Source organism: Nilaparvata lugens, chromosome 5 (assembly GCF_014356525.2).
Source record: "Nilaparvata lugens isolate BPH chromosome 5, ASM1435652v1, whole genome shotgun sequence".
NCBI classification, from domain to species: domain Eukaryota; kingdom Metazoa; phylum Arthropoda; class Insecta; order Hemiptera; family Delphacidae; genus Nilaparvata; species Nilaparvata lugens.
Window position 1 is genome coordinate 15340229 of NC_052508.1, and position 16425 is coordinate 15356653.

Below are 16425 nucleotides of genomic sequence, written 5' to 3' on the forward strand. Positions count from 1 at the left end.
GTTCTATAGTAACATATGATATGGAAATTTCAATTATAATTAAGAGATTGTTGTGGATTACTTGTGGAGAGTGAACAATTGATGCCGGGATACCTGAAATAGGTAAGTTGACAAATTAATTACGTTTTCAAAACCTAAATGACATTATTACTTATGCATTATAATCTTACATTCCTATCTATAACTTTCCTGTTCTTGATTTTAGTAGTAAAATTATTATAATATAATTTGCTAACAAAACAAAACATTTCTGCTTTGCCTAGTAGGTAACTGGCGCGAATTATTGCCGCCATTTTTTGGCTAAGCTAAAGCTAACAATAAACTGAACGTTGGTTAACAAGTGAATCGTGAGAAATTTGATCCAAAATTTAATGTATTGCTCAATTTTTCACTATGGAATCATTTTAATTTTGTCCTTTTTCACTTTTTAATTATCTGACAAATTCATGTAATCTTTATGTTACGAAGATTAAGTAGGTAGGTACCTAGTTGTTGCAAGTAAATTTTTAATGATTCTTGATATTGAAAAAAATTATTCAAGTTTTTATACTTGGTAAGGTTACTCATTTTTTCTATTTGAAAATTGACTTTTGTCTATTACCAAGAAGAACTTTCATCCCTATTTTAATGGGAAATTATGGATTCTGTCAACATTAATTCTTTTGGTAATTTCTCTGTAAACAGAAAATTGACTAAGAAAAATCATGCTCGTGCATGACCACAAGTGCAGATAAAAAACAATATTTGGAAAGAGCCATCAGGGAGAAACACGTTGTGTCTTGTTGAAACGGAAACAGTACAGTGGACAGTGCATATTCCATTTAGAACCCCCCCCCCCACAACTTAATCCAATATCCAAAGTCTTGATCGTTAGCCAGGTGTTACCGGATAGATCGCGTCAAAAAAAATAAAAAAAATAAACTTGATAATCAAGATGGCGCGGCATCACAGTCCCTCAGAGCTATCCCCAAGGAAATCATTGACACTGTAATAGCTTCTTTCAATCAGCCACCTTGACAATCTCTACCTATAGTGAGGTCCACGTTATAATGGCAGTAAAGATAGAAGAATAGCGATGCCGATTTTCTGCATTAATTAATTATATTTCTACACTGTCAAAAACATAATTGGCATCGTTGTAGACCTAGAAAAGGATAGTACCACCGGCTTTGTCGAATGATAGAGAAGGATAGCTAAACCAAAGTTGATCAAATACTGTCATTATAACGTGGACCTCACTATAGCTCTCTCTATCTTCGAGGATGAGGAGCTGAGACCAGGCTGTCGTTAAAAAGCCATCGTTGCAACCGGACTAAGTAAGTTAATCCGCGTTTTATGTATTTTCCTTGGTCCTCCATGTTATGTCAACCCTCATAGTTACCACGCGTTGTTCATATGGGGCAATCCCGTGCCAGATGTAATCAGTGTTCCTATTAATGTACAAATAACCTTTATAAAATGTATAAATTCAGGGCTACTTTCTTGTGTTTATAAGTTAGAATTATAGTAGGCCTACCCTTTGAAAGTAATAAAATAATAGGATAAGAATACAAATTCTTGTATTTATAAAATAGAATTATAGTACCCTTTGAAAGTAATAAAATAATAGGATAAGAATACAAATTATAACTACTAGTTTCGGTGATCACACCATGAAACAAAAACAACAGTTGTGGGTCTCCATAATTGGCAGTCATCATGGCGACTCCAGACGATGATATCAATGGGCCCGTTCTGTGTATAATGTGGTAAATTGTCCGATTCACAATTTACCAGGTAAAAAGTTCCGCGTTCCATGGGAGGAATTTTAATAGATTCTGTTCCAGAAACCTGTTCCAGTTCCATCTTTCTGCCCCACAGTCGAAGTGTGGTAAATTCAGTAATTCAGTATAATATTCTGGTAAATTGTCTGACCTGGGGCCTATTTCACAAAGGTACAAGTATTGTTACCAACCATGGTTACGAACAAGTACTTGTAGTTACAAGTTTACAAGTACTCACGTTTCACAAAAATTTATGATCTACAAGTTTACAAGTTTACAATTTTACAAGTCTACAAGTACTTCAATGGTAAACATAACCTATTTTCATGATGATTTCCTTTTTTCATACTTTATAAAGGTTAATTGTACTTTTCAATAATTACATTGAAAATATTTGAAAGCAATTTAATGTTTTTTGTACAGTCTACTTCATTTATTGCTGAATTTGTAACCTACACACTATATGTACTCTGTATATATATAGTAGATGTACTATATATCTGTGGGTAGATGACACAAGTTGATAAGTCACATTTTTGACCATATTGAGTTATGCATATGGTTGTGTTCAGAAAAATTAGATCTATAAGATGGTATAACTAAATATGTTGTACCTTTTTAAATAGCTGAGATATAGACCTTGCTTAAGCCTGATACTGCATTTTCTTCCAAACCCAAGTTGACAAATATTGATAAGTACATATATCTCAACACTCTTCTACCGGTTTGTATTATAATCCAATTATCAAAAGATGACAAATTTCAAGAGTGTGATGGTCAATAAGATACCGTAAAGTGGGGTAACTTGAAACAGCGAGGTAACTTGAAACAGTCGGAGGTAGTTTTTTAATGTTGGTAGTGGCAGCACTGCGAACAATATTTTCGAGGTTATATCGCATGGTGTACACTCTGGAAGACTTCAGCTGACACTATTTACGAAAATTGATAGTTAATATCAAAGGTAAGCATAATTTTTTTATATTTTTTTAATCTCATGTTTTTTAACCTAAAAAATGCTCGTAGAAACTTCATGTGGAAATCATACTAAATATTATTGTATCATATTGAAATGAGGTGTAGCAAAACCTTACTTATTTCTGTTTCTGTTGATGTACATAGATTACGGTTAAAAGCTTTTGAAAAAATTATAAAAAAAATTTTTCAATGAGTACAATTGTGGGGTAACTTGAAACACGTTTCAAGTCACCCCAAATTCAATTTTATCATACAGATTTTTTGATTTTTATTGTTTTATCTGACCATATTCATATTTATTTTATTGATACGAAGTATGAGCTGCAAAATTACAGTTTTTGGTTTTGTTTCTTTGCACAGATTCAAGCATGGTGAGGAATCACCAACGGAAGCCAGGGGCACGTAATACAAGGACTTCAGTGATGAGACTTTATCAAGAGCATCAGGAGATTAGCCAGAAGACGGTAACCCTACGCAGAGCAGCAGAAAAATATGGTATTTCACCTGCAACATTGAGTAGGAAAATGAGAGGTATGCATTTAAATAATGTTGGGCGACCTTGTGTTTTATCTGCAGAGGATGAAAAAGTATTGACTCAAGGATTAGTTGTAGCTAGTGAGTGGGGGTTTCCCCTCACAACGTTTGATCTACGATTGATAATTAAAGCCCATTTAGATAAAAGAGGGGTAAACGAGCCAAGATTTATCAACAACATGCCTGGAATTGAGTGGGTAAGAGGATTTTTAATTAGACATAAGGGTCTTTTATCGCAACGTCTATGCCAGAACATTAAAAGAGCAAGAGCTCAGGTTAGTCATGAATTGATACGTGGGTATTTTGAGGAATTGAAAGATTCATTGGCAGGTGTTTCACCAGAAGCTATCATAAACTATGACCTTACGGATGACCCCGGCCGTGTGAAAATTATTACACGACGGGGCTGTAAACATCCTGATAGGATTTTAGACAGTTCCAAAGCTAGTATTTCAGTGATGTTTTGTGGGACTGCTTCAGGCATTCTCTTGCCACCATATGTATGTTACAAGGCTGAGCATTTATATGATTCATGGACCATTGGAGGTCCAAAAGACCCAGGTACAACCGCTCAAAAAACTCCTGGTTCAATGGTCCAATCTTTGAAGATTGGTTCCTTACTGTTATTCTCCCATACTTCAAAAGATTAGCTGACAATTCACCCAAAGTATTATTGGGTGATAATTTATCTAGCCACATCTCATTCAATATAGTCCAAGAATGTGAAAAAAATAACATTCGTTTTGTACTCTTACCACCCAACAGCACTCACCTATGCCAGCCGTTGGATGTGGCTTTTTTCCGTCCTCTAAAAGGAAAATGGCGTGCAACATTGAACAATTGGAAAATTAAAAATCGCGGCTGCATTCCCAAAGATAGATTCCCAGCACTTTTGAAAAAATGCATTGACAGTTTAAATGTTGATGATGCGTGTTCAAAAAATTTAATTAGTGGCTTCAGAGCCACTGGGATACATCCCATTGATGTTGAACAAGTATTGAAACAATTGCCAATAAGTAATCAAGATCAGGAGGAAAGAGGTACAAATTGGTGTGGGACATTGGAAACATTTCTAAAAGAGAGTAGAATGACAGAGACATCTTCAAATGTAAAACAACGGAAGAAGAGAATACATATAACTCCAGGTAAAAGTGTAAGCTCTGAAGATTTTCACAATTCAAGTGCAAAAAGGGGTAAAGAAAGTGATGAATCTGATATTGATGAACCATGCCCGGGCCCTTCTAACAGTTCATTGGAACCTCAACATGAGAAAGATACTGGTATGTGCCAAATAAGTGATGAATCTGATGTTCATGATGAATCAAATGTTGCTCATGATGAGTCTGACTATTCTTTGGATCAAAACGATAATGTGGCAAAATTCAACTTTAATGATTTTAATGACATTGATTTTGTACTGGTCAAACTGATTTATGACGCAAATATAAAAAAAACAGCAAAGAAAACATTTGTTGCGCAAATTTTATGTTCTAATGAGACTACTGGAAAACTTGAGATGAAGTTTATGCGAAAATCAAGCAAAGCTAATAATATTTACATTTTTCCGGCTATAGATGATAATAGCTTCTGTAAAGCTTGAAAATATTGTCCAGAAACTGGTTCCTATATTTATAAGAAGAGGACGCCATTGTTTCTCTGTGGAAGCAGATTTTTAAAAATATTTTATCAATTTTTTCAATAATTTTTCGATAATTTTGACTTTTTTCATCTAATTTTTGTCACTATCTATTTCTAATATACCTCAAGTATTTTTTTAAAACTTATATTATGTTTCAAGTTACCTCCAACACCTCTAACTTGATGAAAACTATTGATTTGTGTGCGTGTTTCAAGTTACCCCATATAGTGGGGTAACTTGAAACACACTTGAAATAAAAAAAATATATATTTCTCCAATAAAAAATTCTTATTTCAAGGTATAAATATGTTCTTTGGAATAGGACCAATATGGGTGAGTAACATTTCTGTTGAAAAAATCATCCTGTCAAAAGTTACAAGATTTTGAAATTGAAAAGTGTTTCAAGTTACCCCACTTTACGGTATTGCATTTCTATTATTTTGTCGTATTTCTCTCAAAGTCTGTAATTCCAAAACGTGTTTTAATTTTACAATCCAAAACGTGCAATTGCGTTGTTTGTGAAACGCTTATCGTTTATCCTTATCGCTTCCGAGATTATTCCTTTCCAACTTTCAATCGGTTTGGCTCGGTATGCACACACGCCTTGAGAGCACGAATATAAGTTTTCTAAGTATTTTTATTTCAAACATTAGTTTTAGTACTTTTTTTTTATTTTGAATAAATTGTATACGAGTCTTATTGTTATGTTAAAGGAAGCATATTTGGGTTATTAACTGTTGTTTCCGTTGTAATATTATGAATAAATAAATAGGAGCAACAACTGTCAGCTGGCAAGCGGTGCTACTTGACACTGGGAACCGACAGAGCATTTTTATGAAGAACGCGCTTTTTTCATAAAATATTTGTTTATTAATTTTTTAGTAAAATGCATTACAAAAGTGGTCCCGCTAAACCTAAAAGATTTTACAACAGGTGCCTACGAATAATAAAATAGAATGATTTGCTAAATTTAACAATAAACTAAAGATAATTTTTTTTTCATGAAGCTGGGAGTTTAGGAGTTTAAAAAGGAGTATGAGGTATTATGTGGTCTAAGGTTGATTAATAAGATTAAAGGAAATTGGGGAAAAAAGGAAAACTCAAAAACTTCAAATCCTAAAACTACATTAAAATTAAAATAAAATATACTTGATACTCTATAGTAAGTAAAAATCAAAAGATATTAATAAATTGTCCGAGCGAAGTGAGGTCTACGATTCAAGTCTTGCATTTCTCTTTATGTTTATATATATGTTTATATTTATGTTCCACATTTACGGCGAAACGCGGCAATAGATTTTCATGAAATTTGACAGGTATGTTCCTCTTTGAATTTCGCGTCGACGTATATATACGGTGTTTTGAAATTTTGCATTTTAAGGATAATACAAAAGAAAAAGTAGTCTCCTTCGAACGCCAATATTACCGTAAAAATCAGACTATAGAATCATTCATCATAAATCAGCTGTAGGGTGGATTATTAATTGTATGCAATGACGCATGCAATTTAATATCTCAATGTAACTTAGTAAAAAATCAGCTGTTGTGTGGACTATTAATTGCATGCAGTGAGGCACTGTAATTGATAACTCGAAGTAGCATAGTATTTTCTCCCGACTTTTCTCTGCTTTCAAGTCGGTAAGCTTTTGATGATAGTAGCATAGCTGTTTACATAAAAATTTTAACACTGTCGATGCAACAACCCAAATAGCAATTAGTCGTTTATACACAGATATATCGCCGACACGACAGGACAGGACAGAATTTACTCTAATGGACAGTATTAGAGAAGACTGTGGTGTGGTTTATAAGTGCGCGAGGTCAACTGTTCACTAAAAATCACATGGTTCACATCAAAATTCTGTCGCATGGATCGAATATTAGGTGAATGATTCTAATTTTCTGGTTGATAGTGAAATTCGTCAGGTTTTGATTGATAACGCGGTTATCGTTGAGCCAGCTAGCTATCTATAGAGAGGTAGAACTTGCAGGGTAAGATTTTCTGTAAAATCACGTCATCATGATCAAAGTTCATTGACAGAGTTGTTGCAGAGAGAATAATAGTTAGTGTTATTTACTATGTGAATTAAATTAATTTATTGAAGTCCTTGGAAGATCTAATATTAATTATTGGAGTGTTTTCTGCTTTTCGTACTAGGATCCTACCGTTGTTGGTCCACACAAACTTATAGTTCATTTTTTTGAATCTACTTTTCGCTAGCGACAATAATTTTTTATTATATGAGGTCAAGTTCTCATTGAAATACACTTTCTTATCACTTTGGCCACCAAGCGATTTATCAGTCAGTCTTGCGGCCTTTCTTTCCTTCAACCAAGTTTTTCTAACGTCTCTGGAAACGAACTGCAAGATATTAACGCTGGCGGACGATTTTTTTCACGCACTGGTCTGGTAGAGGGTGAGCAGCACTTATGTCGTCGTCCTTCAATTCAATTTCAATTTCATCTGCAGTTCCCTAGGATCCTTTTTCTTCCAATCCATGAATTTCCAAGTTCCAGCCTCTACCATATTGATTGATATCGTTTAATTGTAGCCTCAGATCTTCGATTACACAGTGCTTGGAACGTAATTGTTTTTTTAACTTCATGAATCTCTTTAGAGAGTTTGATATTTTCTTCCCTAATTGATTTAATTTCTTCAAGTTGGCTATCATATTTTTCCGAAATAAACTCCTGACTTCCTTGAATAAAATTGTGGTACAAACAGATCCAATTTTGGTCATTTCATCATTCAGCAAAGTTAGAATTTGTTTAATTTGAAAAAGTTCAGTATTAGATGATTCCTCTATATTAAATAAAGAGTTTGTTGAATTACAAGCAGATCCCTGTCCAGTTTTTGCACTCTTACACACATACATACAACGCCATTTCTTGTCGTCGGAAGACATTCTATTGTAGTCCGCTTCCTTCAAACTGCATCCAATTTCTATTCTTGCAACCATCTCGTGTCACTAATCCTGATGCTGGTAGATTGCTATCACAGTAATATTACACTGCGCTATCAAACTTGAACTATTATATAATTATTTGAAATAAAAGAAATGAAAAATCTGGTGTGGCGCACTCACACAACTTTCCTTGCCGTTATGAAAATTGATCACCTGACGCTAGTGTTCACACGCATCTCAAGCCTACTATTCAAAGATCTGAGCCAGCTGGTGACACACGAGGTCTGCTATCTCTACATAGTGAATGATCTAATAGAATCAACAGTTGCCAACAGTTTGCAATTGAATAATCACATTTTCTTGAATTTTGAGCTTATTTTCAATTTTAGGTGAAAATGTTACTGAACATTAATAATTGTAGAGATTTTCATGCTCAATCTTTTCCACCCAAAATTTTTCGTTTTAACATTATATCTGAGACCTGATAATTATTGGAAATCTAAAATAAAAATTTGCATAGATGGGGCGGAGCTCCTTGAATTTTTACAGATATGGGACTTGTGGCAGTTGATATAGCTTATCAATGACTATTTTAACTATAAATTTGATCAAAATCGTTGAAACCATTTTCGAGAAAATCTCAAAAACCCCTGTTTTTGACAACATTTTCGCCATTTTAGCCGCCATCTTGATTTGCATTTGATCGAAATTGTTTGTGTCGGATCCTTACAGTGTAAGGACCTTAAGTTCCAAATTTCAAGTCATTCCGTTGATTGGGAGTTGAGATATCGTGTACACATACACACACACACACACACACACACACACACACACACACCACACACACACACACACACACACACACACACACACACAGACCAATACCCATAAACCACTCTTTTGGTCTCAGGGGACCTTAAAACGTATAGAAATTTAGAAATTGGGGTACCTTTTTTTCAGAAAGCAATACTTTCCTTACCTATGGTAATAGGGCAAGGGAAGTAAAATGAAAACTCAACAAGTTAGAAAGTAGCGAAAATCATTTATGTAACGACTCTGCAACCGTTCAGCTGGTTAGGAGAAACAGATTGAGCTAAGAAAAAGATTTATACAGTATGTCAGGGGAGCGACATGAGCTTAACAATACTTTTAACAAACCTACTAGACATATAAGAAAATTGTTTGCTAGCAGAGCACTTCATACTGGATGAGATCCTCAAGATGACCTCTGGTGTGACACTGCGCCAAGTGATGGTAGCCGCCGGTGGTTGCCTGGATTCTCTCAGCAGTTGTGTTGGTGATGCTGATTCCTCCGCAGAAACAGCAATCCTCTCCCTTGTGCTGGATAGAGTCAATCCAGTGGTTGTTCAGCTCCTCTGAAGACAGTGGGACACTTGTTGAGGCAGATGCTCCAGAATCACTTCGGATCACATTCCAGGCTGCCAGACAATTATTTGAGGCCCCATTGATAATGTCTGCATTGTAGGAGTGCCTAGCCTGCCTGGTCTGAAGACAGTATCTGAACCTCAGTCTTTGATACAAGGACTTTGAGTCACTCAAATGAGATACTAGTTTGTCGTTACGTTCTGTGTTTATTATTGATTGTGACGATTCAATGTTGTGAAGCTTTTCTTTTATATGCAACTACTTGAATAAATGATTTGATTGATTGATACCCCAAGACCATTTACCAAAATTCAAATGAATATTTTTTCAACTCTCCCATTTTGTGTAGAAAAAATACTGTCACACAAGGAATTGAGTTTCTACTCAATTTTTATCACTTATATAGAGTGTTAAAAAATATAGGCTAGCCTTATTGTGTAGGCTGGAATAAGCGCAATACGAACTGAAGACTCACAACCCATTCGGATACAGCCTTGTGTCCTATTGTAGTATTTCCTGATGTTTGACTTGAAAAAGATGTAAAATTTAATTCTGTAACCTACTGATATTTTTGGTTCATTCTTTCAACTAGCTTGCGACTTGATACAGTAATTACATTGAATGAATAGGACGTTTAAAGCTTGATTCGCACACAACAGTGAAAATATAATTCTCACGAGTTTTAATTAGACTATTCCCACACAGCCCAGCTGTGTAAGTATGAATAATGCCATTAGAACTTATGCGAATTATATTTTTACTGTCACTGTAGTGTGTGAATCCAGCTTCACGCCTGGGAGTAACTGTACTTGATCTGTTCTATCCATTTGCAATTATTATTTTTGAAAATAAGGTATATTTTCCCAAAGAACATATATAATGATCTTACTTCGCACATATTACTTAAAATGAATAATTGACGAAAGATTTTTATTTACTTTAGAAAATCGATTTTAATGTCAATTATAATATAAATCTCAATAAATCTTAAACTGTACAAATATGAACATTCAATCATTCTCTCACCAGCTCAGCTGTTAGTTTGATAAACAACATTAGTCAATTATTAACAAGTCATATGGTTCATATGATTAGAAAGAAGAAGCGTGAATGTAGAGCAACCAGCTTCTTACACATATTTTTCTGAAACCATAGCGTAATTTAGTTACTATTAAAAAGTCTTATTATTACCGTAACCTGGTTGTTTTCAATCTTGTTTCAGAAAGTTTCTAAAAATGGACGCCTTTCTAAGCAATGGAAAGGCCGCTGGCGGCGACGCTGGCAATAAGACGCCGACAGGCAAAATTGAGAAGCAGTATCAGAAGAAATCACAGCTTGAGCACATTTTGCTCAGGCCTGATACATATATTGGTAAGTACCATTTGTCTGATAACTTATACTGTAAATATAAACTATGTTCTAAAAGTTGGACTTACGGTCTTACCTGCTTAACTACCAAGTTGTTATTTATTTTTAAAATTGAGAAACAGTATCCAAAGAAATCACAGCTTGAGCTCATTTTGCTCAGGCCTGATACATATATATTGGTTATTGGAACTTGTCCGCTAAACTATGACTTGGTTTCTTGGACAATTGTTAAATCTAATAAACCTATTATTTTATTATTATGAAACCTATAGATTCAATGGGTCATTAGACTTGAGTATATTAGAAACCGGGCTCAAATCTGCTAAAATATGTTGTTGTAGGTTAAACTTTGTTGCTAAACTGAAACTGCTTACTTTATTTTCATTGGCTAATTTGTCTTCTTTGATAAACTGTAACAGTCAGATTATACTCCTTCGTGGAGTTTTCAATTTACTTTTTATAAAAAAACTGCTAGTTTTTTTTATTGCTGTTGACTAATGCCATCCTAGCTCGTAAACGAAACTGAAAGATATTTTGAAATCTGTAGGGGTCAAGTTTTGCAGTCTTAGTGCCGGTTGCACAAAAGCCTGTTAAATTTTAATCGTGATTAAACTCCACGGGAACCAATCAGAGAAGCCTTATTTTCGAAAAGAAACCTCTGATTGGTTCTCGTGACAGATATATTACCTGCTGCAGTCTTGTCAAGAGCTCCGGCGAAAATAATATTTAATGCGTGAATTGAGTAAAGTAATTAAATTCACCACTCATTTTTCTATCGTGGTTTCAAATCATTTTCTTTTGATTCTATTTTGTGTGAATTTTGCAATGGTTTTCTAAAATTTCTGAACAATCTTCATGTTTGTTTGGCAGGTTCGGTTGAACACCACACGGAGCAGATGTGGGTCTATGACTCGGAGAAGAATGCGATGGAGAAGCGTGAGATCACCTACGTTCCCGGATTGTTCAAAATTTTTGATGAAATTCTCGTAAACGCTGCCGACAACAAGCAGCGAGACCCCACAATGAACACTATCAAAATTGAAATTAAACCGTGAGTACTAGTATTTTTCATATCAATAAATTCAATGTTTATCAATCTACCGCGTACCGTAGCCGGTTTGATTAACATTAGAAAATAAGTCGGTCACGTTTTTCAAAAGACGTATTTCAAGCTACGGTACGGCGGTGTGAAAGGTTAAGCTACGGTTAAGGCTTCCATATTCATTTTAAAATGTTTAATTACACTACACATAATAACTTTTTCATAAAAATATTCTTTATTTTATAATTCCCAAGATCCAGAATCTCTCAATATGATAAAATATGTTGTTGATTAATTATGTTTGTACATTATCAAAAGACGATCTGGCAACTTTGCGGAGCTGGAAAAGGATAGTGCTATATGCTTTGTCGAATTATAGAAAGGATAGTAAATTCAATGTTGATCAAATACTGCCATTATAACGTGGACCTCACTTAAATCTATTTCCACTGTATCAATAATATTCAATTCTATCACTATTACTAGGTATATAATATATTTTGAAATCCCTCTACGTGATGTTGATCAATTTTACAATTTTTGTTGAAATTTTGCATGGAATAAGCCAGCAGCATCATGTTTTAAATGTTACAATGCACGAAAATAGGAGTAAATTCTGTGCGAATCTCCTATGTTGTTTAGTTACTGATGTAGTGTTACTGCAGTTATTCAAATAACTGTAGTCCGTGAGATATTACTTTCAAACATGAATAGGGGAAACCAGTTTCTCGTTGCACAGTTTGTAGCATGGACAGAGGAGTGGAGAGGAGTAAGCATTCTGCGCACAATTGTATACTGATACAGGTAGTGGGAGTGATTAGTGAAGGAAAGAGTATCGGGCCTCTCTGTCTGTTCTAACCATGTTAAAAGTAATATCTCACGGACTAGAGCAGCTCACTGCAGAGTAAATCTCAATATATATGTAGATTACGTAGGCTCCGTCTTTATCTATTCCTTTACACAATGTAATAGTGTTGTAACGTATGTATTTTTTGTCATACTTTTTTACTTTCCTTGCCCTATTACCATAGGTAAGGAAAGTAGGCTATTGCTTTCCGAAAAAAATTAAGGTACCTCAATTTCTAAATTCCTATACGTTCCAAGATCCCCTGAGTCCGAAAAAGTGGTTTTCGGGTATTGGTCTGTGTATGTGTGTGTGTGTGTGTGTGTGTGTGTGTGTGTGTGTGTGTGTGTGTGTGTGTGTGTGTGAATGTATGTGCGTCTGTGTACACGATATCTCATCTCCCAGTTAACGGAATGACTTGAAATTTGGAACGTAAGGTCCTTACACTTAAGGATCCGACACGAACAATTTCGATCAAATGCAATCCAAGATGGCGGCAAAAATGGCGAAAATGTTGTCAAAAACAGGGGTTTTCGCGATTTTCTCGAAAACGGCTCCAACGATTTTGATTAAATTCATACCTGAAATAGTCATTGATAAGCTCTATCAACTGCAACAAGTCCTATATCTTTAAAAATTTCAGGAGCTTTGCCTCATCTATGCAAAGTTTGGTTTTAGATTCTTAATTATCAGCCTTCATATACAATTTAAACAGAAAATTTTGAGTGGAATAGATTGAGCATGAGAATCTCTGCAATTAATGTCCAGTAACATTTCCACCTAAAATTGAAAATAAGCTTGAAATCCGTGAAAATGTGATTATTAATCTGCAAACTGTTGGTTCTATTAAATCATTCACTACGAAGAGATAGCAGACCTCGTGTGTATCCAGCGTTATTGACCTATCACCAGCTGTCTCATCTTTGAATAGTAGACTTGAGATGCGCGAGTACACTAGCGTCAGGTGATCAATTTTTATAACGGCAAGGAAAGTTGTGTGAGTGCGCCACACCAGATTTTTTCAGCTGTTTTGCCTGGAATCAAGCCGTTGAACAGCTGTTTGCAGAACAAGCAAACATGTAATTTCTTTGAAGCATACTGTAGGCTAATGTAAAGAGATCATATGTTTTCTTTACTGTCGAGTATGTTTTCTAGTTCCGAAATAGGAACAGTAAAACTGCTACCAAAAAAACGCCTTCGGCGCTCCAGGTGGAAGTTTTGTCAATAAGAATCACAAAATTCCTAATTCGGAGGGTGTGAACCAGGTAATGTTTATAGAATGCATGTAATAACAAGATGGCAATGCTTTCTATTTCTTAATTATTCTTCGTTGGATTTTTATGACAAAAATAGTGTACGTTACTTGGCCGTGAATGTCTCTTGCAGGGCTCGAATGAAATTGTAGTCTTAGCTAGCGCCTCGACTAGGAACATCATTCTCGGCCCTGCAAATGGCCACTTCCCGTACTTGTGACGTAAATAACTATAACTTTCACATTCCAAGAAACTATAACTGTTATGATGATTGGATGAATTTAAACTGATGTATTTGTAATGTTATTGTGATGTGATGGCAGGGAAGAAAATGTGATTTCGATCTACAACAACGGCGAGGGCATTCCGGTGGTGCTGCACAAGGAGCAGAAGATGTATGTGCCGACGATGATCTTCGGCCACCTGCTGACCAGCTCCAATTACAACGACGAAGACGACAAGGTGACCGGTGGTCGCAACGGCTACGGAGCCAAACTGTGCAATATTTTCAGCTCGTCGTTCATCGTCGAAACCAGCTCCAAGGAGTACAAGAAGAGCTTTCGACAGGTTTGTCCATAATCGAGGACTACACATAGGTTAGTTGTTGTTTAGGTCTGAAACAATAGAATGTAGGTTAATGATCCTTGATCAGTTGGCGTTGAGAAGTTTCACTCTAGATTTATGATGATGATAATAATAATAATGATAATGAAAGATGAATAAATTTTTCTTAAGGTCGGTAGCAGTTCATCTAGAACTCCATATTTAATAGTTTTAGAATAATAGAATTGAGTTTATTAATCCTTTATTGGGTAAAGTTGAGGAGTTGAGACTTGAGAATGATGATTGTGATGATGATGACTTATGAGAAAGATGAGTACGTTTTTCAAGTTTGTCAAGATGGTAGCTGTTAGTGGGAGGACTCCACATAGAATAGTTTCTAAAAGAATAGAATATAGGTTAATGATCCTTGATGAAGTGGTGCTGAGAAGTTGAGACTGATGATGGGAAAATGAGTTTGTATATTTTTCACAATCGTCAGGTTGGCCGCACTTGGTCGAACTCCTTATTCTATGATAGTTTTGATAGAATAGAATGTAATTTAATTATATTTTATCTGGTGGAATTGAGTTCACCAAATGACTTGGGAGAATGATGGGTATATTAATTTTAAATCGTCAGGCTGGTAGCAGTCGTTAAAGAACTCCACATGAGTAGTTTTATAAGAATAAAATGTGGTCTAATGATCCTTTTTTGGGTAAAGTTAAGGAGTTGAGACTTAGTACTTGTGAGAATGATAGGTGTATATTTATAGGTGAGAAAACTATAGGTATATTTGTCAAGATAGGAGGATCAATCGTTTATTTTAAGAAAAAGGAATGTTACACACAACTTTGAATCTCAATTGTAATTAATATGGAAAATTATTTATTTGAAGATGCAAATATATTAAGAGGAGAAAGAGACTTGACCATCAAGCGGCTCGAAATTGTGGGAACTGAGTTTTGAAAGAAGAGAGGATAAAATCTATCGTAGCGCATTGAATACATGTATTTCTCGTTTTTTTTTCTTCAGAAATGGGCCGACAACATGTCGAAAACTTCGGAGCCGGAAATCAAGGAAGATGACGGAGATTTCACGAAAGTGACATTTTCGCCGGATCTGTCCAAATTTAAGATGGATAAGTTGGACAAAGACATAGTCGATCTGATGTCAAGGAGAGCCTACGACGTTGCCGCGTCGACTGGCGGCGTTAAAGTGTTTCTCAACGGCAAAAATCTTCAGGTAGGGTGACATTCATTTCATCCTGTATTCTAGTTCATCTTGATCTGCTGTTTGATCAACGTTTTCGTTCTTTGTGTTTGTTAACTAAAATTATCAAAAAAAATTCCAATAATACTAACATAAATAACAGTTTAAAGGCAAAAACCCAACCTACCCTTCTACCTTTGAAACATAATTTAAAATAACCTTTTAGGTTATTTTATCTATCTAACTTTATATGAAGGATGAACTGAAATCAAGAAGAACTGAGACCCTCCGTTCAGGTACTCGTTTACAAATTAAATTTAGTTTTTCAAATTATTTCAGATAAGATTTAACTATGTGCTGTTCAGACCACGTCAGGGTTGCTTAAAATAGCTTGTCTTGATTCAATATGTGTGGTGAATGTGATATTTTCGAGCTCAAAATTTATGTGTTTTTATATAATTATTTTGTGAAATTAGAGTTTGTTTTATGTTTTTACGAAAGTTTTATTATTAATCTATCTAAATTTTAAATGTTTTGTTTTATTCTGATCTTTATATTCAGATTGATGATTTAGTGTATACATTGAAAATGACATAACCTACATAATAGTATTTGGACAATTTAAGACAAAATTAGGAAATTGGAGAAGTTTTGGGCAATAGCCTGTTTTTTTCTTTTCCGACTACTGTATTGTTTTACTCTATCCAATAAATAAATAAATATACGTTTTTCCTACCCTATTAAGTTGCATGAATTATTGGAATCTATAGTAGGCCTATATGCTTTGTAATATTACATTTTTTCTCACATTTGAATCGAATCTTCAATTCGAGATCTATGAAACTTTATAGTAAATATCAGAGTTATCTATAGACGGACAAACTTTTTGACGGAGAATTTATTATCGTAAATGTTTGTTGCATTGTTCCATGGTGTCACCGAGGCAGGGTTAACAAAATTACT

The 16425-nt window shown here is 34.8% G+C and overlaps 1 protein-coding gene across 6 annotated transcripts in view; it reads left to right on the forward strand.

The window, feature by feature from the left end:
* LOC111049600 (DNA topoisomerase 2-like) overlaps positions 1–16425 on the forward strand; it is a 54319-nt gene continuing 37894 nt past the window's right edge. For 2 of the 6 annotated variants that reach the window (XM_039427734.1, XM_039427735.1), the window contains exons 1-5: positions 443–477; positions 10426–10574; positions 11442–11622; positions 14034–14277; positions 15286–15495. In XM_039427734.1, coding sequence (XP_039283668.1) covers positions 458–477; positions 10426–10574; positions 11442–11622; positions 14034–14277; positions 15286–15495 — 804 coding nt within the window. In that variant the 5' untranslated portion in view covers positions 443–457. Of the gene's footprint in view, positions 103–442; positions 478–3098; positions 3270–10425; positions 10575–11441; positions 11623–14033; positions 14278–15285; positions 15496–16425 lie in introns of those variants that run through there. The other 4 variants (XM_039427737.1, XM_039427738.1, XM_039427736.1 and 1 more) reach the window with 3 other exon arrangements.